Source organism: Spea bombifrons, chromosome 6 (assembly GCF_027358695.1).
Source record: "Spea bombifrons isolate aSpeBom1 chromosome 6, aSpeBom1.2.pri, whole genome shotgun sequence".
NCBI lineage: Eukaryota > Metazoa > Chordata > Amphibia > Anura > Pelobatidae > Spea > Spea bombifrons.
The window spans coordinates 30,250,706-30,277,320 of NC_071092.1; the positions used below are offsets into that span (position 1 = coordinate 30,250,706).

The 26,615-nt window shown below is 38.5% G+C and overlaps 1 protein-coding gene across 1 annotated transcript in view; it reads left to right on the forward strand.

Annotated features, from left to right (window-relative positions):
- Nucleotides 1-16,005: 16,005 nt before the first annotated feature.
- LMX1A (LIM homeobox transcription factor 1 alpha) overlaps nucleotides 16,006-26,615 on the forward strand; it is a 39,318-nt gene continuing 28,708 nt past the window's right edge. The window contains exons 1-3 of the mRNA XM_053468745.1: nucleotides 16,006-16,107; nucleotides 17,129-17,213; nucleotides 20,411-20,597. Coding sequence (XP_053324720.1) covers nucleotides 17,138-17,213; nucleotides 20,411-20,597 — 263 coding nt within the window. The 5' untranslated portion in view covers nucleotides 16,006-16,107; nucleotides 17,129-17,137. The remainder of the gene's footprint in view (nucleotides 16,108-17,128; nucleotides 17,214-20,410; nucleotides 20,598-26,615) is intronic.

Sequence of the window (26,615 nt, forward strand, 5' to 3'; positions counted from 1 at the left end):
TCGCTCCTGGCTTGAAAGGCTTGTTTCTATAACTCTAATCCCCGTATATATTTTTTTTGCAGTATTAAATAAAAAATTAAAACCTTTTATGATTTGCCATATGGCAGCGCTACTGTTTTTTTTTTCGTTCGGGTTTTTCCCCTTTATCTGCCATTAAGATTAATTTGTTTGCCTTTCGGTTTCATTTGGTGGAGTAACAAAAACCACGTGAATTAAGTGAAAACAAAACTAAAAGCGATTTATATTTTGAAAAGAATTTATTTACTTGATAGCTGCGGGATCTACCGGTTGCCAAACGCCACCTTTCTCAACTAACACAGGGATCTAGGTGGACTTCGTGGAAGATGCATCTACCCAGCGCTATCCTTCTCACGTTAATACTGGAAGCAGGAGGATCAGGTTGGTGACTTCTAATGTTTGGATTATTCGGGGTAATTCTGCCATCAGATTATTTTCCCAAACGGACACTTTTTTCCAGTAATTAAAAAATAAGAACATACAATGTGAATTTGCCACAAAGGTCCTTATATTGTTTCCTAGTTATATGAGGGATGGGGTTAGCAATGCCTTCATTTCGTGAAAACATATCAATAAATGTATATATATCTTGAATTTAGGACATTTTTATGATCCCCTGTAAACTATATTGTTTGTTAATCCCAACAAAGATTGTTTGTCGAAGCTCCTCTGTTCAGACCAGATTCTATATCATAAAAGACAAACGTCGAAGACTTCCTGTGTCCTCACTTTGGTTGCTAAACCAGATCTTCTCATAAGCGTTGATATATTTCATTGCATACCTGTTGCAGAAAAGATATAAGCGGTTGAAGAGCAGTCCAAGGTAAATTATTTGAAAATGATTGTGTTTTTTTTAATTTGTATACAGACTTCTCGCGCTGCTCCTTTTCTAAGATGGAGGTCAACGCAACGGCTGGGTCTACTATTCTTTTGCCATGTCATTTTCCATCCTTATGGGATTTCCCTACAGACGGTAAAGTGTTATGGCAAAAGCAAAGAGAAGGAATGGAGGATCTTGTTGTATATTTCCAGAATGGACACGAGAAATGGGGAAATCAGAGCGAGGACTATGCAAACAGGACCTCTATGCACACGGACTGGGTGAAGCTCAGGGACGCTACCCTGGAACTACAAAGTGTGAAGGTAAACGATTCAGGAGAGTACGTATGCTGGGTGACGAGACTACGGCAACGTCCAAGATCCGTATGCAAGCACAGTCAAGTTAGCCTCCATGTCGAACCAGAAAGAAGAAGCGATAGAGGTATTTTCATGCTATTTAATGGCCATAGCTGGGTACAAGGCAAAGCAACATTAATAAATATTCTTACATGAAAATGTAGGATTTATCGTGAATTATCATTAATTGTCATCGAGGGTCCAACCAGACTTACAGGGTCTTGCTAATTAAGGTTTACTTAAGCAGTTTTTGGATCAACCAGAGCTCCATGTGACTTTTGGGAACACCTTGCATTAGATGGGTGGTATGAATGAAGGCATGCTCTCCTTTCATATGATTACTGCATAACTAGTAATAACCAAAAGGTTCTCCTCCGCTCTCTACAGATAGCCTGAGGCAGCTGATTGTGTGCTGGGCCCTGTATCTGCTAAGTCTCATTCTCATCCTCAGTTACCTGAACCACTGCAGGTCCCAGCAAGTGACCATCACGTCGACAACATGACACGAGCCATCATGCGTGATTCACAAATATCTCCATATATGCAACGTGTGCTTGAGCGGCTAGATTATCTGCTATGATTTAGAGTGTTTTTTTGAAGGTATGCAGCCTTTAAGTATTTTTCAGTGTGTTTGGCATGCTTTTTACATATATCTTACATAACTATGGAGAAGCACTGTGGAGAATGAACTTTTTAGAATGATTGCACTTTTATATTCTTAGAGAATATTCCATAAAATACCGTATTGGCCCGAATATAGGCGGCACTCCCCCCCACGCACTTTAGGTCTTTAACCCCTTCGAGACAAAGGCTGATTTTACTTTTTGTACCCTTTGTGACAATGGCCTTTTTAACATTTCTGCGCTGCTTGTGTTTAGGTGTAATTTTCTTCTTTCCCGTTTACTGAACCCACACACATTAGATATTGTTTTTTTCAGGACAAGAAGGGCTTTCTTTAGATGACATTGTTTTGATTGTATCATATTATTTACTATTAAAAAAATTATAAAATATGGTGAAAAATTTAGAAAAAAATGACTGTTTCTAACTTTTAGTTGAAAAATCTTTTACTCATCTATAAAAGGTAATGAAAAAACCTGCTAAATAGATTCTACTATTTGTCCTGAGTTTAGAAATACCCAATGTTTTTATGTTTTTTTGCTTTTTTCTACCCATTATGGGGCAATAAGTACAGGTAGCGTTTTGCTATTTCAAAGCCATTTTTTCCAAATCTGGTAATTCTTCCCCCCATGTGCCATTTCGGGTATCTTTGAAGCCGGCCAATGCAATTTACCCGATCAAGTCATATATTTTTGAAAACTAGACAGCCCAGGGTATTCCAAATGCTAGTATTTTAACTCTTTCCATGCACCATATCTACCACCAGTCTTTGTCAAACTTTATGGTAGTCATTTTTTTGCATTTGTTTTGTCATACACATTTTACTTCAGGTATGAATTAAAATGTTCTCGTTTATGTCACTATCACAAAACACCCCAATATGTGTTCAGCAACATCTCCTGAGCGCAGCGATACCCCACATGAATGATTTTGCCTGGCTGTTTGGGGGCAAAAGGGCCACATTTGGGGCATGCGCTTTTTTCAATGTTGAACTTTGGCATTTGGGATCCACTGCCCATGCCCTATTTGGTACATCTTTGAGCCGGGCCATTTCAGTGTGCCCAACAAAACCATATATTTTTCAAAACTAGACACCACAGGGTATTTTAAATGCTGGTATTTAACTCTTTGCATGCACACATTTTACCACCAGCATTTTTTCAAAGTTTGCAGTAATATTTTTGTGTGTGTATTTTTCCCACACACACCTACTTTATGTATGAATTTACAGCTCCTGGTATATGCCGCTGTCACACGACACCCCATAATGTGTTCAGCAACATCTCCTGAGTGCAGTGATACCCCACATGCATGGGTGTGTCATTTTTTGGGGGAACTAAAAGGCCACATTTGGTACGTGTGCATTTTTCTAATTGGAAATTAGATGTGTGGCCATCCTTCCCCTCCGTGTTAATTGGGACGTTGTTGAACCTGGCCCATTCAATTTACCCCATCAAATCATACATTTTTTAAAAGTAGACACCCCACGGGCATTTAATATGCCAGTATTTTAACTCTTTCCATGCGAGAATTGTTTTAAGCTAATATGCTAATTTTAGGACTTGCTCACAAAAATATATTTTTAATATATATATATTTTTTTTAATATTATTTTTTTTTAAAAAAAATTTAACATTTTTTTTCAACTTGGAGGTTCCCCTGATAGTGACATCAGTGGGAAATGATTTTTACATTTTACTGTTTTTTTACTATTTTTTTCTAATTATTATTAATTTTATTTTATTTTTTAATTTATCTTTACTAATCACACTGTGATTAGAAAGCTGGGCTCCATTGACTTGCATGGTGAATGCAGTACCTGTATTCAACCTGCAAGTGGAGCCAAAGTTCTCTAGATGGTCTGGACCATCTAGCAAACTTTTAAAATTTGTGGTTCCTGTTACAGGACGGCGGCCATCTTCCTTGATGGCGAAGATTGCCGGCAGCTGCGGCTGTGACCGCTCTCCGGAGCGGTCACAGCCCATCAAAAGGTTAGTGTTTGGTGTCGCTGGATGCCTCCTGATCGAGGCATTCCAGCGACACCATTTAAGTTTAGGAGGCGATCGTCGATCGCCTCCTAAACGCTTTTAAAACGGGCGTCCGCCGCCATACAAAGTATGGCGGATGTTGACGCCCCGTGGAGGGGCCAGAGATGGCCCCTTCGTGCCGATCGCGGCGTTGCTGAATGCCTCGAGGTCGAGGCATTCAGCAACGCTTTTTGGGTGCAGAAAGCGATAGTAGATCGCTTTCTGCACCCGTTTAAAGACGTGCCGGTCCTGGCACGTCAATTGTCGTAAAGCACATGCTTTTCCGTGCCGTGCCAGGACCGGCAATTGTCATTAAGGGGTTAAAGTGGGAATGTTGTCCATATTCGAGGTTTAGCGCAGGGATGCGCAGTTCGCGTTGCCCGACGCCCGGGACATGCAGCTCCGGGCGCGTTTATTTTTTCTTTTTCATTTAGCCCTGCTACGGGTAAGCAGCAGGGTTAGGATCCAGACCCCCCACACCACTGCAGGGGACCTGGATCCTCCTCTCCGGCAGTCGTGGACGTCTGCGTGATGCACGTAGACAACCTCCGCTGTCGGCACATCCGCTGGTGCTTATCGCACAGACATCCGCCGGCCCCGTTAGACACCAGGGAGTCTGGGGGTGCATTGGTAAGTCAGGAGGAGAGGAGTGGCACTTCTAGGGGGCATAAAACATATCTGGGGGCAGGTAGGCATATTAGGGGCAGAGTAGCATATCTGGGGGCAGAGTGGCATATCTGGGGTTATAAAGCATATCTGGGGTGCAGAGTGGCATTCTTTAAAAATATTTTTTTCTTTAAAATAGCACCAAACTTTAAGGGTGCAGCCTATAATCGAGCCAATGCGGTATTACTGTATTCTACTTGCACTTTTTTGGTAATAAACCCAACCAACACCCAAGGCACTCCTGCAACAATGTTTCTGACATCCATTAAAGCAGGGCTCGACAAATCCCAGGCGCCAGGTCGCCATGGCGACAGAGAATTTTGTCGTGCCTTACATCCAGAAAAAATTGTGGCTGTAAGAGGCTGAGTCACCACACGGGGGCGCTGCTGCTGTCTGCCCCCGAGCCTGAGATCACTCCCACGGAGTGATCCTGTAGGCTGAAAGCGCGGTTGCTGCAAAACCAGCAATCGTGTTTTCAGCCGCCACAGGCAGCTTCAGGGAAGGGGGTTGTGTGTTGATTGGGTCCCCACACAAGTGTGGGGACCTGACCCAACACCCCCCTGCTGCCTGATCGCTCCATGAGAGCGACAGTGCAGCGTTAACCCCTTCAATGCCGCAGCATTGAAGCCCAGACAGACCAGCAACAGTAAAAACGAGCCCCCACAAGCCCTTTGATGATTCCTGTAGGCATGGAAGCCTACAGCAGTCATCAGAGACTCCCCCCTGCAATGGCTGGTCTATAGACCAGCAATTGCTTCCCAGCTGCCAGAGGCAGCTTCAGGGACAGGGGAAGAGGGTTCTTTGGTCTCCCCATGAGTGTGGAGAGCAGCCCCAACACCCCCCTGCTGCCTGATCGCTCCATGTGAGCGACAGTGCAGCGTTAACCCCTTCAATACCACAATTGTGTATGACACATTCGTGGAATTGCAGGGGTTAACATTTGTCCCCACAAGCTTGTGGGGACTAAATATCAGTCAATGCTGTGCTCCAATGGAACATCAGCATCGAAAGAGTTAAAAAAATTAATTAAAAAAAAAAAACCAGCACTGACCTGAAAGTCCAGGGTGCTTCCAGGTCAAACGCTGTGAGTTTAGTAAGTGGGCTGATGATGATCGGATCCCTCCTGACCAACTGTTAGTTTAAAAAAATCCTGGCTCCTAACTTTTTTACCTGGCGCCTAGATTCACAACAAATTTGTCAAGCCCTGCAGCCTCACCAATGAAGTTTTTTAAATAACTTTAAGTACTTTAATAGGCATTGTTAAAAAAAACTTTCGAAGAAGCTGCAGCACCAGTGCAACACCTCCTTTGTGATTCAGTTTTCATGCCAATAAATAGCCGGTCAATGGCAGGAGAGATCCCAGTGAAATCAGTGGTAGCTCTTTCTGCGCATGCCCATAGGGAGTCTCATTAGACCACCCCATCCACAAACTCACTGCACTCGAACTGTCTGGTAGCGAGCGTACCACTGGGCACAGGCATTTGCAAGCGGGACCACATGAAAATTTGGGGGCCACTCAGATACTGTAGACATTTCAAACTTTGTACCAGGATATTTTTTAACCCTAACCCCAATATGTAAATTTTAAATACAATATAAGTAATCAATTAGCTTAAAATGCCATTTACAAATTACACAGGCAGCTGCGACAATTACTTAGAATACTAAAATATTATTCGGCCCGACCAGGAATAGGGTCTCTTTATTACACCAACCTTAAACACTATTGTTTCGGGGGATGTGATCAGATGTGTCTACAGAGACAAAATCTAAAACTAGAGGGTCAGAGGCTTAGATGTAAGGAAGCGTTACCTTGCTAAGAGGGTAGTAGATCAGTGGGACAGTCTCTCATACAAAGAGGTACATGTTAAATATAAACGGGATACGTCTATGTGTATCCAGAATGTGACGGCACTAATGACTGATTATGGTTTGAGTATTTAAAACAGGAGGAAAACCAGGTAGACTAAATTGGCCTAAGGGGTCTTAAATGGCATCAAATTCAATGTCCTATGTATATTTCCCATTTAATGAAATAGAGAGGAAGCATATTCTAATTCTTTACTGCACCATGTCTACTCTTTCCAATGTGAAGAACAGGGGCATTAATAAAATCCAGATATAGTAACCCAAGGCAAAGTAGAGCATCAAATACCCATAAGACCCTGACGAGGCCCCGCCCCCCGTGGAAGGAAGGCGAGAGGCAGCTATAGTGAATGAGACCAGCCCCTCCGTTATTACAATTAAATCCTCCCCACGCGAAAAAATAAAAATGCACGCAGACTATATCCTACTACAGGTGCGGAAAACGCGTCACGGTGCCATTCTACGAACATAAACGCGATACATTCCGATAATATATCAACAACTCTCACCTTCCAGTAACCTTAGCGGCTCCCAGATACCTCTGTTACTTTGTGATCGCGTTAAACGAACAATAAAGTTCATTCAATCTTTTTTTTCAATGCAACTTTATTAAACAGAAAAACATTGTTCAACATACTGCTGGCACAGGTTTTACTGAAGATGGTATGTATATGTATATGTATATGTATATGTATATGTATATGTATATGTATATGTATATGTATATGTATATGTATATATAGTTAGCACAGCTACAGCCTAACATGGAGGGTAGTAACAATAAAGTTTTGTATTGTTGTTCAGTCCCAGGTTTCAGGCACAGACTGGGTACATATTGGTAATATGGTGAATTCCACCTTACAAGCCGTAGAATAAACTTTAACAAAATCCCTGAACAGCTGTCATAGATTTGTGACAGACCTCTATGTTTAGTATTTTTTGGTTGGTTTATTACTAGTAAAGGTTCCACGGGTTTGAATGAAAGCATCCAACGTAACATTATAGACCCATTTTTAGGAGTTGGTGTCTTTTGTGTGAGCCTGCGCAGCTTTCCAAGAATAGATAATATCAAATATATCCATAACTGGCTTTCATGCAAGTGATATAATGTGTTTTATATCTTAGACTTGTGGAGTTGTCTGTAGAGTTGTGATTTAACTCCATGCCTAGAAAACTTCTGCTGCAAGAAGAGCTTGGATGGTTATGTGTAATTTATAATAATTTGTTGCATAAGCGCTGATGTAACGCTGGGGGATCTTGTGTACCCTTTATCCCTTTGTTGCATTTCAAGTTTTAAAAAAATGTATATCTGTTAACAATAAACTTGTATGACGTATCTGCAATGACTGTCTGCGTTATTTCTTTTATTTTCTAAATAGTATATTTACTATACCATTAAGACTGGAAATTTAGCATTTTCAGAAACAAAATTAATTTGCATGTTACTCTGTGTCCTGGAACATCAGAGTCAATGAACCATGGCACACAGAGATAGTATGTCAAGGAAACATGGCACACAGAGACAGTATGTCAATGAAACATGGCACACAGGGACAGTATGTCAGTGAAACCTGGCACATAATTGTATAAATAGGGTTCTATTGGCTAAAGGGAGAGCTGGTAGGAGAGTTTGCAGGGGAGTTGTGGTAGCCTTCTGCTACTGGAAGAGCTTAATTGGCTCTCTATAACATATTGTTAAATCAGCAAGATTTCATCAAAGTATCCTCACACATTGAATTATACATTATACAGGGCCAGCTTAGCCCTTCACAGTATAGAAATGTACTAGTGTTGGCCTTTCATAATGAATAGTAAAGTGAGGGGGTTGAATCCTCAACTTTCTTGCCAACTGTCCCTTTAGTACATAAACTGATAAATATTTTTTTTTTGCATGGTAGTCTTCATACTGATGTAGGGGGACTTGTTCTAGTGATGTAGAGTAACATAAGTCTTACTGCGGAATATACTGAGCTGTTTTGTGTATAAAACACCACTAGAGGGCAGTCATGTGTAAGGTTATTGAGTCTTGTTACCAGTATAAATAAAAAGTGTTTTTATTTTTGTGGGCTGGCAAAGTTAATTATTTTAATGATAAATCGTATTACTTATGAAATCCCTTAAACCATGATGAAAACACACAAAATAATTTGTCTGCAAATTAGGGCCATTTGGCTCATTTATGCCTACTATAAAACCATAGAGCTAATTATTTTGTGGCTTTATCTTATGCCCTTATGTCTAACCCTATAACTGGGATATATATGTCTTGCTCAGTACATGTCAAATAAGGTCCAAATATGTGAGGTCTCTCTCTCCTTTATGTACGCTCTATAAGAGTAAAGCGGAAATAAAATAACAGCTTTGTCGCTGACAGTATCAACATAAATTATACCCAAATCTAATCATTATTCATGACATTTTAACATGGATACAGTTTTTACCTGTCCTTTAACCATATTTCTTTACTTGTAGTTCCACATATAGCCACTGGATGGCGATAGAATAACAGATCCATACATACTGACCACCAGTGGACTTCCTTAGTGTCCCTTTGTTGAATAAGAATGGTGCCTGTCTTGGTAAGTGTCTGTTAGGCAGGACTTGACAAGTTTCCTGAACATGTAGTTGTTGTCTCCATGTCAAAGCCATTGATAACCTTCATAATGATGAAGATGCAACTCTAGATTCTCGGGAGAAGCTACAAAAAGGACACTGACATGTCACCAGAAATGAGAGGACAAAATATTACCTCTATGATCTCTATGAGCAGATTAAGGTTAATTTCTTAAGGACAATGAATTACACCTAGGCATGTGATGTCATAAGGGTATTACAGCTTTTTGGTAGAGAAGGTTTTATAGGATTGTATCTATTGATATGCCACAGTTTTAAGCCACTTATTCTCCTTGAAATACAATTAGTAGTGCCTTCAGTGAGTTTATAGGTCCTATTTTTGGTTAATTTATTGGGAATCAAAAGTATTGACTATGCATATATTACCAAGTGTTTTGATGGACATGATGAAACAACTTACTGCAAGTGGCTTATATTCTAAAATACCTCCCATTGAATGGTAAACTGGAACTGGTGTTAGAAACTATATGTAGAAGAGCTCTATGGAGAAGATTGCCAATATTTACAGCCTCTCCTGTTACCCATGAAGCTCATTGTTCAATCTAAAACACAGAGCCATCATGTGCTCACACCCAGAATTATTGTATCTCCAGGGGATGGACCAGCAAGTTAAAACTGTACCATATGTGTTGTTCAGTACCAAGGACAGGGGTCAATTTATTATGGCCTTCAGCTTCCACTGTATTACATCATTACAATTACCATGAATCAAAAGATTCAATGATTAGAACCAAAAAAGGAGAATTTTTTTTCTTTCTATAATTGCCAGTTATTTTTTGTAAATATGGATAAATTACACTTTAGTAATTCCACAGAAGTTGCAAACTGAGGTCCAACATGAGGCCTCAACATGAGGTCCAACAAGGTCCAACATGAGTAAAATGTAAAAACCGCGTAAAATCGGCAGCCAGGGCAACTGATCTGACGCGGGCCGTATGTCAAGCCCTGCTACAACAAGAGCCCTGCTACAACAAGAGCCCTGCTACTTACCAGCTGAAGTCTGTGAGCGGCATCGAGGAGCTGCAGTGCAGGTAAGGGGGTGGGGAGGGTGTTTGAATGAGTATGCGTGATTGAGGGAATGAATCTGTGAATGAATGAGTATATGAATGAATGAGTGTGTGTGATATCATGGATGTGTAAGTGCTGGAACTTAGGCATGATGGGACTGTGATTGCTGTTAGCAATCACACTCCTATCATGCCAAGTCAGCCAGTACATGCTGAAACCTGGCTAGCTGCCCCCCTTGTGTAATGATGCTGCCAGCAGTATGGGGTCTGCACATCACTTACAGCCACCCTGTTCCAGCATGTACTGGCTGACTTGGCATGATAGGAGTGTGATTGCTAACAGCAATAACAGTCCCATCATGCCTAGGTTCCAGCATTTACTGGTTGGATGTGTAAGTGCTGGAACCTAGGCATGATGGGACTGTGATTGCTGTCAGCAATCACACTCTTATCATGCCAAGTCAGCCAGTACATGCTGAAACCTAGCTAGCTGCCCCCCTTGTGTATTGATGCTGCCAGCAGTATGGGGTCTGCACATCACTTACAGCCACCCTGTACCAGCGTGTATTGGCTGACTTGGCATGATAGGAGTGTGATTGCTAACAGCAATCACAGCAAGCACAGTCCCATCATGCCTAGATACCAGCATTTACTGTTTGCCTGCCTGGGTATGATATGCCAAGTCATATTGCAAATTTTTTTGTCCAATTGTGGTGTGTTACCTACTTTTATTAAAAATGTGAGTTTTTAGTATTATTTTTAAAGGTGGGGGGTCGTTTTCGGTTTTGGCTAAGTGAATGTTTTGATCCAGAAGTTTCATTTTGGTGCATCCCTAGAATAAATAGAACTATTTCATTTTTAATTATCCTGAACTTGTAGTCACAACACTTTCTAGGCCCAGAAATCAGTGAGAGGAAAAGTAAAGGTTTTGTGTCATTTACTTTATTTTAATCTTTAAAAATGAGTGCGGGCCGCGCACGTATACAATTCTGATGAAGTGGCCCACTGCAAAAAAAAAACTTGAACACCCCTGTTCTATAAGCTCATATTATTCAGTATTCAACTACAAGTTGTAACTTTGCCAAACTATCTTATGTTGCTTGTGGATAATGAAAACTTGCAACATGAGTTTTCCTTGCAATGCAACAATGTTTCTGTCCACAGAAATTGCTTTTCCAACTGAAGTAAGTTAGAACATTTTAAAGGGATGGTCACATATTTTTTACATGTCTATTTCAGTATGTCTTTGTAGCAGGCAGGGGGTTCATGTATAAAAGACAACTGAGCCCTTCTCCTTTCAATGTACCAGCATGCTAGCCAACCTAGCTTGCCAGAGGCACAGACAGGTCACTGCTGGGTTCATGCCTGAAAGACAGGGGTGGGTTTTGAGCATATCAGCCATGTTATTCTTCCCTCCAGTAGCTCAAACACATAAAACAGGAATACATTTATTCTGCTGCTATGGCAACAAAGTTGTTTAAACTATCTGCAACATTTTCACAAGTCACATGGCTAGAAACCATAAAAATCAGTTTCTTTAAATATGAATGAGTTCTGTGCCAAGGTTTGGCCATGTTTTATTTTTTATATTATTTATATGGAGAAGATGGAACGGTAACTTTAAGAGGCAGATGCATTCTTAGTGACTGAAGGGACAGGCCAGGTTGGAAAGTTGAAATCTTGAATGTTGTGGATGGGCACATCATAGTAATAAACAGTATGTATTAAGGTTACAAAAAACATCATGGATATATTAAAACTGACCCTTTACAAATACATTTTACCCAAGCATGAAAAAATAGTAATAAAAATAATTTCCAAAGAAGTAAGATGTATTTGGGATTCCAAACCATCCATTATATTATTTGTAATCATTATTTTATGTTTAGATTTACCTGCCTTATCTATATCATTGTAGTAAAAAAGCGTTCAGCATAACGAATGAATGTACCTACTGCCTATAGAGATTGCCTTCTTCTTCTTCTTCTACAATTACGGTAATTTATGGCTTGATGCTCTCTATCATATAGCCATATAAACCAGTGAGAGGTCCAGCCTTATTTCCCATTTTATCTCTCTCTTTCTCCTCTTGTAGCTTTCCTATACCATCCCATTGTACAGCACTACAGAATATGATGGCGCTATATAAATAATAATAATTATTACAAGCAGCCTGCTTACTACAAAGTAAAACCAAGCACTAACCCAGTCCTATTCCATGCTGAAACCACTTCTGTCTACTGCTACAAGAGAGTTACTCTTACCCCCCTCCTTTTGCTGCAATTGCCCATACTATTCCCTTAGATTGTAAGCTCATGAGCCCGGCCCTCGAAAGCCCAGTATTCCTGCCAGGAACTTTGTATGAAAGTACCATAAGGCTAGACGGCAAACTCAAGGGCAAGGCTCCCAACCAGATGTGTCTGTATGTATTAATGTATATTTGCTGTGTATGTGTTAACTGTCCAATTTAATTTATACAGCACTGCTTAACTTGCTGGCAATCAAATGTAATAATAATAATAATAATAATAATTAATGAATAACCTATTTATTAAAAAAAAGACCCAAAAGAGTATATGTGAGATGTCAGTATACTTCGTGATACATGCAATGACCAAAAGAATGTTATGTTCTTCCAGCTGAATTCAGAGCAGCATACTGCTCAGCTTCCAGCAGATGAGTAGATGTGTTTGAGAACATGGTCACTCTAACCGATAGTCAATATCATTTTATTCCTCATCAGAAATGTCCTAAATCCATGATTTATTTTCATTGCTGGTACTTGATATGCTGCATTGGCCGGCTGAGTATTATTCACCAATCAGTTGTGCTTATACACTTGGTCATTGTTCATCTACCCCTGGGAACTCTCCTGTCCCATATAATTAGGGTGACAGCTCTATACACTCTTTATAAATGTCCATCGTAAACTGGCTATATAACCCTGCAGAGACTCTCTGTTGTTTCTACACATACACAAATATATATACACACAGCTTCTTCTTTTACTGCCCAGATCTCTGCCAAGTGTAAATCCCACTGCAAAGATGCATTGCTGCATTGGGTATTGGGCTCATGCCAAGCAGGATCCAGTTTTGACAGTGCCGGAGACAATGGTGCCCACCTGCTTGGTGGTCTTTGTGTGGCCGTTAGTACAAAGCAATATGGGCTAGTATATGCATGTGTATATCCCTACTATTTGGTGTGTGGCATCCTATGTGGTATCTTTTCATCCATCTGTCTATCCTCATTTGGAAAGGGCAAGCTCCATGCTCTTTCTGCAAACTGTAGGTAACAATTTATGAAATTGATCACTAATTGTAATAAATACATGCTATGCCTTCTTGCATAAATAACACTTAATTTAAGCCGCTTCTGCTAGTCATTTCTTTCTAAACAGCATTCATTTGCATAGGTTTAGTTGAGAATGGGACTGTTACTATTGTATAGAAATATACAAATATGTGTGGGAATGAAGTTTAGTGGCCTAACAAGCCAAAATGATGTCTATTACAGAAACCTATAATTCAGATTAAAAGGACAAACTGACTTTCTATACTAAGTATGCACACAATTAATGTTATGTGTGATCTTCTAGATTGTGATATTGATTTTGTGATGCACTACTGAATATGTCCTGTTTACCCATTATACAGCGCTGCAACATGTGATGGTGCTATATAAATTATAGGAGTTTGCATGAGCGCTGTATATCTATGTTTGATAAGTAGTGCTTTTGACTTGACAAAGGGAGGTGGACCTATTTTGGCAGCAATAACCTCAAACAAGTGCTTCTGGTAGCTGCGGAACAGACCTGCCCAATGTTCAGGAGGAATTTTGGAACCTTATTTCTTACTTAACTGCTTAACCTCAGCCATATTTCTAGGATGTCTGGTGTGAATGGCTTTCTTGAGGTCATTAGACAGCATCTGTAATGGGTTAAGTTATGGGCTCTGAATGGATCGCTCCACTTTTGTTTGTTTGTTAAGCCATTCTGTAGTAGATTTACATCACCCAACTTCTACTGAGCTTCAGCCGGTGGACAGCCACCCCGACATTATCCTGTATGATAATTTAAGAAACGTGGGCATTCATGGTCCCCTTGATGACGGCAAGCTGTCCTGACCCTGAGGCAGCAAAGTAGCCCCAATTCATGATGCTCCCTCCACTATACTTCACTTTTGGGATGAGGTTTTCATGTTGGTATATGGTGCCCTTTTTATGCCATACGTAGTGCTACGTGTTCTTCCCGAACGATTCAACCTTAGTTTCATCAGTCCACAAACCATTTTTCCAGTAGCGCTGTGGGGGGGTCAAATTGCTCTTTGGCAAACTTCAGGCATGTAAGTATGTTTGGTTGGAGAGAAGCTGATTCCTCCATGGTGTCCAGCCGTGGACTCAATGTCTGGTCAATGTTTTGCATATGGTAGACTCATGCACAGTTCCAATGATTTCTTTAAGCCTCAAGAACACAGTAAAATAATAACTGTACATACATAAAGTACAATGAATACTGGATGTAGTTTTGTTTCTGCTTCAGAGAGTATCTTGAAGTTCTTGTGTGTGCATTTCAGGATTGATTCACATGAAGATATAGAAAGGAATAAAAAAAAATCAGGACATTCACAATAGACAATGTAAAAGGAGTTAGTTTAGGGGAAAGAAATGTCATGAGCAGAGCCAGGGTGGGGCATAGAAGAGGACAGATAGAAGAAAGTGGGATTATATGGGAAAGTTTAAAGACATCTTCAACAAAGTGTATTTGGGTCAAGATGGAGAACTGGATAAAGATGATATATCAGAAGGGCAAGGATATATAAACTAAAACGAGCTATTACATTTATTGGCACTATGGAGAAATAGGCAATAGAGGAGGAATTTCTCACTGAGGGTTTAGAAGTCTGAAAGAGAGAGGAAAGGCAGGAAGAAGTTAAAATATGTAAGTAAGGAATGGATATACAGTATGTCTGCCTGTGTAGTATTAAAGCAGAGGAAGGTCAGGCAACGGTTTTACTGATGAAGAGAGAAATGTGCCCTGATTACCATCCCCAGTGAGTGAGCAGTTGTTTCCTGGACTGCTCCTTGTGTGAAGCCGATGCTGACAGCTCTCAGGTACTTAACGGCAGACACCCCACACAGGGAGATGAAGGCTGAAGCAGTTCCAGCTCCAGCCTCCCTTCCCAAAGCTCACAGACTCCAGGACTCTGCGTGGGCTCAGCTGGCTGGGCTGTGAGGAGTGACAGGTGTCAGAGGGTGGGTCACAGGACATCTCTGACAGCTACACGCCACGAGTGGTCAGATCCCTCCTCTAACCTGTGGGGCAGTGAAGTATCCGAGAGAGAGAGAGAGAGAGAGAGAGTCAGTCCAACCAGCCAGGGAGAGAGACGTCTCAAGACAGAGGCATCCAGCACACCGCATTCTACAACACACCGCATTCTACAGCACACAGCATTCTACAGCATTCTACAGCACACAGACCCTATACACTGCTATACAGCACACAGACCCTATACACTGCTATACAGCACACAGACCCCATACACTGCTATACAGCACACAGACCCCATACACTGCTATACAGCACACAGACCCCATACACTGCTATACAGCACACAGACCCCATACACTGCTATACAGCACACAGACCCTATACACTCCTATACAGCACACAGACCCTATACACTGCTATACAGCACACAGACCCTATACACTGCTATACAGCACACAGACCCTATACACTGCTATACAGCACACAGACCCTATACACTGCTATACAGCACACAGACCCTATACACTGCTATACAGCACACAGACCCCATACACTGCTATACAGCACACAGACCCCATACACTGCTATACAGCACACAGACCCTATACACTCCTATACAGCACACAGACCCTATACACTGCTATACAGCACACAGACCCTATACACTGCTATACAGCACACAGACCCTATACACTGCTATACAGCACACAGACCCCATACACTGCTATACAGCACACAGACCCCATACACTGCTATACAGCACACATCCTATATCTTCTGGAACCTCAAGACAGGACCCATCCTGCCTACAGTATACCGCTGGGTAAGAATTATTTATGTCTCCTGCAATAAGCTGACTGACTGACCTCTGATGTGCAATGAGCCTTCTCAGTGTTAGAGTTTTAAGTACTAATCCCCAACATAGCAACTTATTGTATTGCCTATAACTAGCCCTAAATGCATAGAATCAATGTTTACAAGACATACATTCGCTGTCCAAGTGTATTTATTTCATACGAACACAACAATGTACATGTGTGTGTTATATTATAACATTATAAGGCAGGGTTTAGATTAACATGCTTTCTTCATTAATATTAAGCATTGCTTTCACCGATGGAGAGAGTAAAGTGTATTTCTTTGATAAATCTGGAGTTGTTCCATGCCTGTCTTGTCTAGATCTGTGTATGGAAATTTTGACAAAATTTATATTCGTATTTCTAAGAAAACTGATTATTATTTAAAACGCATAAAATCACGAATTTTCCTTTATTTCCCTCCTGTTAAAAGACATAACAATGTAAAAGACATACTGGTGAAATACACCAAAAATGTAATTGTCTATAATAATCTTCATTTTTTTCCCCTAGAAATAACACTAAATAATATTAAAATAGATTCATATTAATATAATTAATATAATATTAATATACAGTAAACAACAAATAACTACTTACTATTTACTGTTAGGCTTTACTGGAGCATTTATATATATATGCAGAAAATAACCTAGATATAAACTAGATGAATTCCCAAAACTTTACTATTTTTTTTTTATTTTTATTATTTGTAAAATAAATTAATAAATGCGGGTTAATTAACGGCTAAAAGGATCAGTTATATAATCCTATTTGTTTGACACATAAAGCAACAGTTATATATTCTATGTTGATAAAATATTGATATTTAGAAATATGATTTAAAAATGAATGCATTTCCAAATTGCATTTTTCTGGAAGCCACTGAAAGTGAGTTTGCCATCCATGCTAATTAGCGTGTAATCGCACAATTAAGAGGCAGAAATCATTGTCAGATCGACTTTCATTTGGTTTCTGTCTCTGTAGTTTGTCACAATGCTTGATGGACTGAAAATGGAGGAGAATATCCAGAATGTTATCGAAACATCGGCAGCTTTGTCCTCTCTCTTTGGTAAGTTTTACACGCCTTTGGTAAACTAGAAACACGTACATATCTAGATAAAATTCTATATTTCAGATGTATTTACTAATTTTATATTTAAGGTTTCAATCAGTACATTTGAAATTAGGTTGTATTCAAGATGCAATCTGGAGGAACTCTTCTAGATTAGACGTGGGTGTTCTAGATCAGTGCTATTTCCCCATACCAGACCCGCTTATTATCGAGATTCATTTGTGTTCTCCGAATCTCATTTGAAATATAGCTGCTGCTTCAATATTCTAGACTAAATTCTCTAGATTTTACCCTTACTAATAGAATATGAAAATCCCAAAGAGATCGTTCTATATTTCCTCCTACATAAATTGTATTCTAGAGACACTTTCAATTAAAGAGCACATACACTGAATATTTTTTTTTTAATATCCAGATAATAATGTACAGATATAATATTAGGTTTTATTTCAGAAATCTTTATAAACCGTTGTGCTTTAAAAGTTAAATACAGAACATAAATAAATATAGCAAAATTCGTTTTTTTTTTGTGTGAAAAAAGTCTGATTTTATCCCATGGGATTTAATATCCTCACCATTTCCAATATCCACACTCCCCAGATGTTATTACTAATTAAATATTAACGTAAAATAAAATTACAGAAATTAAATTGCATTATAAATACAGCTAGTATGGTGATTACCTTTTTTGGTAAGAGAAATTCCAATTATATCTTGAAATACGAAAATAAAACTTTTTTTTGCATAAGCCCCACACACTGCATATGCATATTAAAAAACGATTTGAATCCTTAAATACATGTGTGTGCTAGATCTATGTATTACATACATGTATGTTAAAGTAATGTAAGTAAATACACATCTATTTTATAATGTACAGACTTTACATCAGGCATATCCTGTGAATATAATAAAAACGGGTTCTTTTATAAACGTATTTATGCTAATAAATGAAAAATGTACTGTATTTTTACAGTTGTATCAACATGAAACAAATTATCAGAAAATAAACACAAATGCTGAATGTTCCAAAAAAGAAAGGGATATACAGTTACTAATCACACATAAAAAAAGTGTATACATTCAGTATCTACAGAACCTTCCATAGATAGGCTGATGGTGCTATTAATCTAAAATATAGAAGTTTCTTTTAATACATATAGTTTACAATCCGGTAACATTAATGTAATTTTAGCCAAAAGACATAGTGTGTATTTATTACACTCAGTGATGATTTTTTTTTTTATAAAGAGTTAATAGAATTCCAAGGAAAATGAGGATAGACAGATGGATGTATATGCAGACAGATATAAGACTGAGAGATAGATAGAGAGATAGATGAATAGATAAATAGATATATAGATATGCTTATTGATTGGTAAACATATAGACAGATAGATAGATAGATAGATAGATAGATAGATTTACAGATAAATATGCATATTCATGGATATATAGAGAGCCATATTAATAATAGATAGATAGATAGATAGATAGATAGATAGATAGATAGATAGATAGATAGATAGATAGATAGATAGATAGATAGATAGATCTTTATCCTGTGTGAATGGGAATGATGTTCTAATTGATCGCTTGGAGTGGATCTAATACTGTGCTCCAAAACTCAGGGATTCCAGATCGAATTATAATGTCTTCTATGCAGGGCATTATTCACTAAGCATTAACTGACATTTTGGATGCAAGTGGAGGGAGAACTGCATCGCTCACCCCTTTGGCACTGAGGGGGTTACATTAATCACGGTGTATAAAGTCTATGCCCCTCAGCCTCTCTGTCTGTCTGTCTGTCTGTCTTTCATTTATGGGAGTTATTAGAGTTGCCCACACATAATTAAAGCTCCTCGGCTAGGTTAGGAATCGCACCCCGGGCTACAAAGGAGCAGATTTAATAACGATGAGGTTAACCCCTTTTCTCCTGGATGCCTTCGGGTAATACGCTGTAAGCTTTCATATTAGATTTTTGGAGGAGGTTCAGTCATCCAGGACCAGCAGAATAAGTTGGATCCACACATACTGAGCTGCAGGGATCCATATTGTATATATACTAATAACTGAGAAATGTGATGCCTCCTGTGCTCCTATACTGACATACTAATTATAATTAACAAGAGCTAGAAATAAAATATAGAACGATCTATCATCTATTTATCAACCACCGTATATCAATCCATATTTGTGTCTATGATTGACAGCAGATCCCACTGAAAACAAAATTAGAATGGTATGACACATCTTGATCTATCTATCTATCTATCTATCTATCTATCTATCTATCTATCTATCTATCTATCTATCTATCTATTCATCTATTATCAATCTTTTCTGTGATTGACAACAGATATTATTGAAGTGTTAAAGTGTAGAAAATAAATTTTAATGCTAAGACACGGCTTAATCTATCTATGATTGACACTAGATCCCACTAAAAAAATAAAGTTTAGAAAACACAATTTGAACGCTAAAATAGATCTTGATAAAAAAAGTCAGTCACCAGAACTTTTTATTTGAAGCCCATTTCAGCAGTTGTACTGTGTACACTTTTATATTTGAACTTTCCATTGACATTGTGAGTAATAACTGTGAACTGTGTGTGGTTAGATTCATATGTAAGTAAATATCATATGAGTTAGAATAATGAGTATTCTAACTCAATATTGATCCATCCATTGATCCATTAAATGGGAGATAATTTATACCTAAATATAACAATTATATATATATATATATATATACAATATATATGTATATATATATATATATATATATACAATATATATGTATATATATATATATATACAGTATATATATATATATATATATATGTATATACTATATAGATAGATAGAGAGATAGATAGATAGATAGATAGATAGATAGATATATTGAATGTAATTTATTGCAATGATTGTTGATGCTCCTTGATTAGTAACATTGTCCATCACTTACAGGCAATCGGTTCTAGATATTGTTGATGTTACTTAATGTTTAATGATTGTTCCTTTGTGTATTTTCAAATTCTTAACTATTTTATAGTTATAGGTTAAGCCTTTAAATGTGAGCGCAGTGCACACCCCACTGACTCTTCTTTTCACAATTTCTGGTTGTTGATCAGCCCAGTACTTATTAATATAGATTATTGATAAATATTGATCATTGTTCCCCTGGTGTTGCAGGCCGAGGTTTGGAGCAGAAATGGGTGTGCGAGGGCTGTGAACGGGTGATCTGTGACCGCTTTCTCCTGCGGATAAGTGACAGCCTGTGGCACGAACAGTGTGCTCAGTGCTGTGCCTGTAAAGAGCCCCTGGAGAGCAGTTGCTTCTACAGAGACAAAAAGCTGTACTGCAGGAAAGACTATGAAAAGTAAGTGCGTAGCAGTAACAGTTGTTCTGGTATACAGCTGGCTGAGTGTGATGAGAGTGGTAGCAACAATCACAAAAATAATATATGGTAGGACGAATGACGTGCAAAGAACCCACACACATTGGTGCAAGTAAGGTCACTTTCTTTTGAACTAGAATATTTCAAAATATAATATATATGGAAATATACCCCAAAAAAAGAACAAATCCAGCAACTATTATAAACAATTAATACATGAGATCCAAAAAGTGAACAGTGAAAAGTGAACAGTAGTCGTAACAAAAGTGCAGCCCTTCTCCCCAAAACAAGGTCCCAAACCTTTGCTGATGGGGACAAGGCAAATGGTTGAAAATGTGTTTATCGTTATAAAAAAATTTGCAAGGCTTTCCAATATGATGTCCTATCTGATTTGTATTCATGGTAGTGAAACTATAATTTGTCGTGTGATTGAAGAACAGTTACTTGTGCTGTGATATTAAGTGGTGACGGATGAAAGACTACCACATACCACGGGAGGACTGGCAGGTGGGCATTTGCCCTCTGGGCTGGCCTGAGTTAAAGCTCTTATGCCACCACCTTAAGCAGTTCTGTGTGCCTTATAGAAATTCTACATAAATAGTCACCAGGAGCTCTAGATTATGGAGGCTGTTAAGTGGATTTTCCACGATGACTGGATCATTTTATGGATTTTATATGGATGATAATTCTGTGTTTTGGACAGGACTGGCTAGTGCACATGGGGAAAATGCTCGCCAGATGTGTTTGGGTTACTACTGGGCCATGTGGGCCTTTATTCTATCATGTTTACTTATTTAGGAGACCTTACCCAATCGTAATCAATTGTAATCAATGTCCAAAAGGCTACACAGCATAAAACATTTTATAGGTTGTGACGTAACTGCTGTGGTGTCAATAAGCATAAGAGGATTCAAAGCAGTAGCAGGGTAATTCCCCATCTGATCAGCATGGGTGTCTAGAATATCTTACATCATTTACAATGTGAGTGGTTCCTCACATGCTTCTTTTATGTGCTTGCTAGGCAGTCATTTTCGGTGAACGTTTGTTGGATTGGACCAGATAATATGCGTTGACCTTGTTGTCTGCTTCTTGTTGGTCCACCTGCCTGGGAGTATTTCTGGACTGGATTCTGCTAGCCCTCCAATGGCCACTAGTCAAACTTAAATTATTATTATTATTGTTAAATAGCATCATCAATTTACTCGGCACTTCTTACAAATATAATATTACATACGATAAGTTATGGTGGGTAAAAGGTGATGGAAATCCTTCCATTTAAATTCGAGTCCCATGAAGGATGAAACAGCTGTCCATCAGCGGTGATCTGGCTATTGCACCTCTTCCCGAGTTTTGTCTAAAGGCTGTCTTGTACAGCGGCCATTTACTTTCAAGGGATCCATGTATAAAGTGGATATTGAGGCAAAGGTGATAATTGTTAACCTTATTTGCATGTGCCTACCCAGAATCCCTTGTGGTTGTGGCAGCACCATGAGATTTCTGAGGGAAAAACAAGCCTTCTGGCTTGTCTGGTGTCTGTAGATGAGTGTTTAATAATACTTCTACTACCCCCTAATATTACATACATATATTAAAGGGGTAGACAAAAACTAAAATTGACAGACTAAGACAAACCTATACATTATGTAAAGAGGTCCCTACTCACAAGCTGTAGGGTCCTTATAAATCCTCTCCTCTGTACCATCTACAAATATATATGATATATAGGTGCATGTGGATAAGTCTAATTTTCTAAGATCCAGGGACCAGTAGTGAACATGCATGTAATATTCTCCAAACCATCAATAAAACAAATACTATGCCATAAAAATACACTGGCCTCGTGTTATGATTATTTTGATATTTCAGTGTGACATTAGCTTATCGATCTGTGACACTGGATCTAAGTATCACTTACGTATTTGTTAGCAGAGGCATAATTAGTGGTCACAGTACAAAATACTTGGGTTGTGGGTATATTCTCCGTCTAACAGTTTCCACTGTGTAATCTAACAGGGAAAATCCCTAACTGGGCGACCCCAAGCTGTTGGGTAACGTCTACACCCTTATCATGGTGGGACAGGTGCTTAAATAGTTCCAGATAATGAAACAGGGATAGTTATTCGGGTGGGTAAAGAAGTCAGTGATGGGGACTCTGGATCACAAGCATTTGTATCTCTACACACCTGGATCACCGTTACTGCCTCATTTACACAACTTGATCACCACCAATTCTTTCTTTAAATGTGTCAAACCAGGTATGTATTTTTGACAAGAAAGATATGTCTAGGAATAGACTATCCTTTTGATAATAATGAATGAATAGTAATGTTTCTCCCTAGAAAAGATAAGCTTTGGTACCCAGGGTAGAATCGCAGATTCTTTCATGGTACAATCAGTATCTGAGACTAAGGTTAGATATAGTGTAATGATACCCTTGATACAGGCAGAAAACGATAATGATAAAAGGAGCAAATTCGCTTTTCCATAGTTTGCAGTCTGTTACTATGGTAACAGCTAATCCATTAGACAACAATAACCAACAACTTGATCACACAGCTACAAATGGTAAGAAGGACTACAAATAGTGTAGAATGAGGCGTCATCTGGTCATGGCACATTTTATTAGTTCTACAAATTACATAAATATAGTATATATATATATATATATATATATGTATATATAATATACTAATAATATACTATATATATATACTAATATAATAATGTATATATAATATATTAAATAAAGAAATTTGCAAATTATATAACAGTTTCTTCAATTTAGAACACTGATATGCAGCTACAGATAACTAAATCCATCTATCTATCTATCTTTCTATCTATCTATTGATTTATCTATCTATCTATCTATCTATCTATCTATCTATCTATCTATCTATCTATCTATCTATCTATCTATCTATCTATCATATGTATTTGTTTTTTCTTTTGTGTTTTAAAAAGGAATGTCACTTGCTTTCCCTCCCTCTACATATCTGTATAATGTATGCCTACGGAGATGTCAATAGTTTACCTCCCGATGCTTAGTATTTCATGAAATGTTCTCTTTTAACCCTAGCCTTAGGTTGGGGTCCTTTTGCTCGAGGGTTAATTAGTTATTTGGACTCGCTGCTCAGAGGGATCCAGAAAGTTATTTCTGGAATGTCAGAGCGGGTCATAATCAGATACCCCTGCTGGGTTTCAACTTCTGTCATTCTCAGTATCATGGGGCAAATGCAGTGTCTCGCTTTGGCCACCGTGGTTCACTTTTGGGTTTAAAGGTCACGAGTGTTTCCAACTTTTGGAGAGATTTGTAGCAAAACACAGTGATGCTTAAAGTTCATGATGCCTGTTTGACTCCGCTCAGTGGGAGAGAACTTCTATAATATTTGTAATCCTTTATATTTTGCCAGATTTATGACATATTTATATATATATTGTGTCAGGTTGACAATATTAATTGCCCCCAACAATAAACACCCAGTGCAATTCATGAATATTAATAAGGTTGGGGCAATTTGTTTCCATTGTTGCATGGACATAAGTCTCCTCTAATACAGAAAGTTGAATTTGGTATTCATTATTTCCCAAATAAAAAAACTCTTAAAGGGAACTTTAATAAGGTGTTATAAGTTCAGTGGCCGACCAGTGACAGTGCCCTGGTGCCTGGATAATGCAGAACAGGGATCTAACAATATCCACTCTCAAGATTGTAAGCTTGCGAGCCTGCCCCTCTCCACCTTATGTATCGGTTTGACTTAGCATATATGTATTGTATTAAGCGCTGCGTAAATTGTCGGCGGTATATAAATAAAAGATAATAATAATATTGTTTTTAGTTACAAAATTGTAAAAAAGATTACAAATGGACAGCCAATTAGGTAAAGAATATCAAGTGCATGAACAGCCAATCAGGCAGAGAATATCAGATGCATGCTGGCATGAATTATATTCTGAGCACATGAAGCCAGCATCATAAGCCGAAATGCGTAATTAAAGCGTTTTGATAAACTGACCTTTTAACATAATATGGACTTATATATATATATATATATATATATATATATATATATATATATATATTTATAAATATATACATTTTACTGGTTTATGTATTTCTTAAGGTAATATAAAAAAGTTAAATAATTGTTGTAATTGTTCTATGATTGGGTAAAATATATAAGGCTTTGAGCATTTCAGGAGTCACCAAAGCAATGTTACTCCTTTTTTTGCCCTGGGCTGTGTGGGCCATCTCACTGTGACCTTCCACTCCCTGCCGAGGCTCTCATAATAACCCTCTCCCCACCTTCCTCCTCTTTTTCTCGAAATTCTAGTGACTAATGTGACTTTGTAGAGACTTTTCTGTGTGACAGCGTGACAAATCTCATTTAACTAACTATCACTGTCTGCGCATGGGATTTTCTGGAGCCTCCCCGCATACCAGGAAATCCACTTAGCATTATTCATGAGAAGAACATCACACTAGTTAAAGCTCAGGGCATAATACAGGGAGCCCAGGAGCAAAGGAAGGATCCCGGAGAAAGGAAGGATCCCGGAATTTGATGTTAAAGTCTGAAATGTTCTATAAAGTTTATTAAGTATAATTCTATGACAAAAGGAGAGGGCCATATAGCCATAGAGGTTCTAAAAGTGGTGTTCAGACATTTACGCAAAACAATAAACATGTACACATACTTCATTTCATTTGTTTTAATGCTAGATCACACCGTAAATGTCCGGTCCGCCATAAAATGTCAAGAATGCCAGAGGCAAGTAGATTTACGGCAAAAATGGAAACGGTAGGGCCAGCGGGGTAAATAGCTTTGGTTACTTTTTGGGGTAATGGGATTGAAGTGTGGGAGATCACTACAGTCGTGTTGCACATATGATTTATTGAGTTTTGCATGGGGTAGATGTGTTTGTTAAGATTTGTTGTTTTGAAGCCACAATGGGCTCAAGGCCCCGGTGACCCTAGTACCTAGGTTACGTAGCCAAATAAATGTGACGCACGAGCTTAAAAAACAGTGGGGTCTATCTATTCACTAAAGGGATCATTCGCAGGAGAGCTTGGAAGAGAGTTACGGTTTCAACTCCCTTCAATGCATAATTGAATACTATGCATTATATATGACTATCCAAGATCATCAACCCTCTTTTTAGTGAATAGACTCAAGTGAGTGGTATCTAAAAAGAGTAATTTTGGTGCAAAGTTTAACACATAGGGGCTCCAAAGCAATATTCCTGTTGATTGGACCATTCCATTAGTTGCTATGGTGATAGAAGTAACTCCTGTACTGTTACCTGTTGGCAGGTGTAACAGTTGTTGGACGATTCTTCATCAAATGCCACGTAATGATTCTTTCCGATATGTTCACACCTTTGGACAGCTTTGATCCTCAGTTATATCTACGGTCTGATCTCTGCTGGCAGCCTTTTTATTTGCGCCGTGTTACATGTCAGATCTCGGGACAAGCCTCTAAGTGCTAAGAGAAAAAGGTGTTACTGGCAGATGCCACAACAATTTCTGTATGAAATCTCCCATCTCGGGATACCGTGCCAACTGTGCCCGGACATGAATACATTTTCCTCGTCATAAATCTTTAAAGCTGAGTTATTAATGTTTCCTATAGAGCTAACGCTTTAATAATTATGAAGGATGAATTGCTAATAGATCTAAGAGGAGCATGCTGGATTTGTGACCACTAATGGACTCTGTACAAATTTGTTGGGCTGAGTAGAAGAGGATGCATTTAATTCAATGTGCATTTTGCTTTTTAATTCTTTGCGTGTAAGAAGAAAAGTAATAGGGACATTTTGCTCTTTAATTATCTACATGTTGGTAGAAAAATAATAAAATAGTAAACGTTTGCTTCTGGAAAAATGTTTTGTAAAGTTGTATTTATTTCACACATATATAAGTAGACTGTTCAAAGCTGGGCTTTATCCAGAGTTTGCAAGATAATTAGTTTCAAATCACTGATTTCCCCATGTAGTATGAAG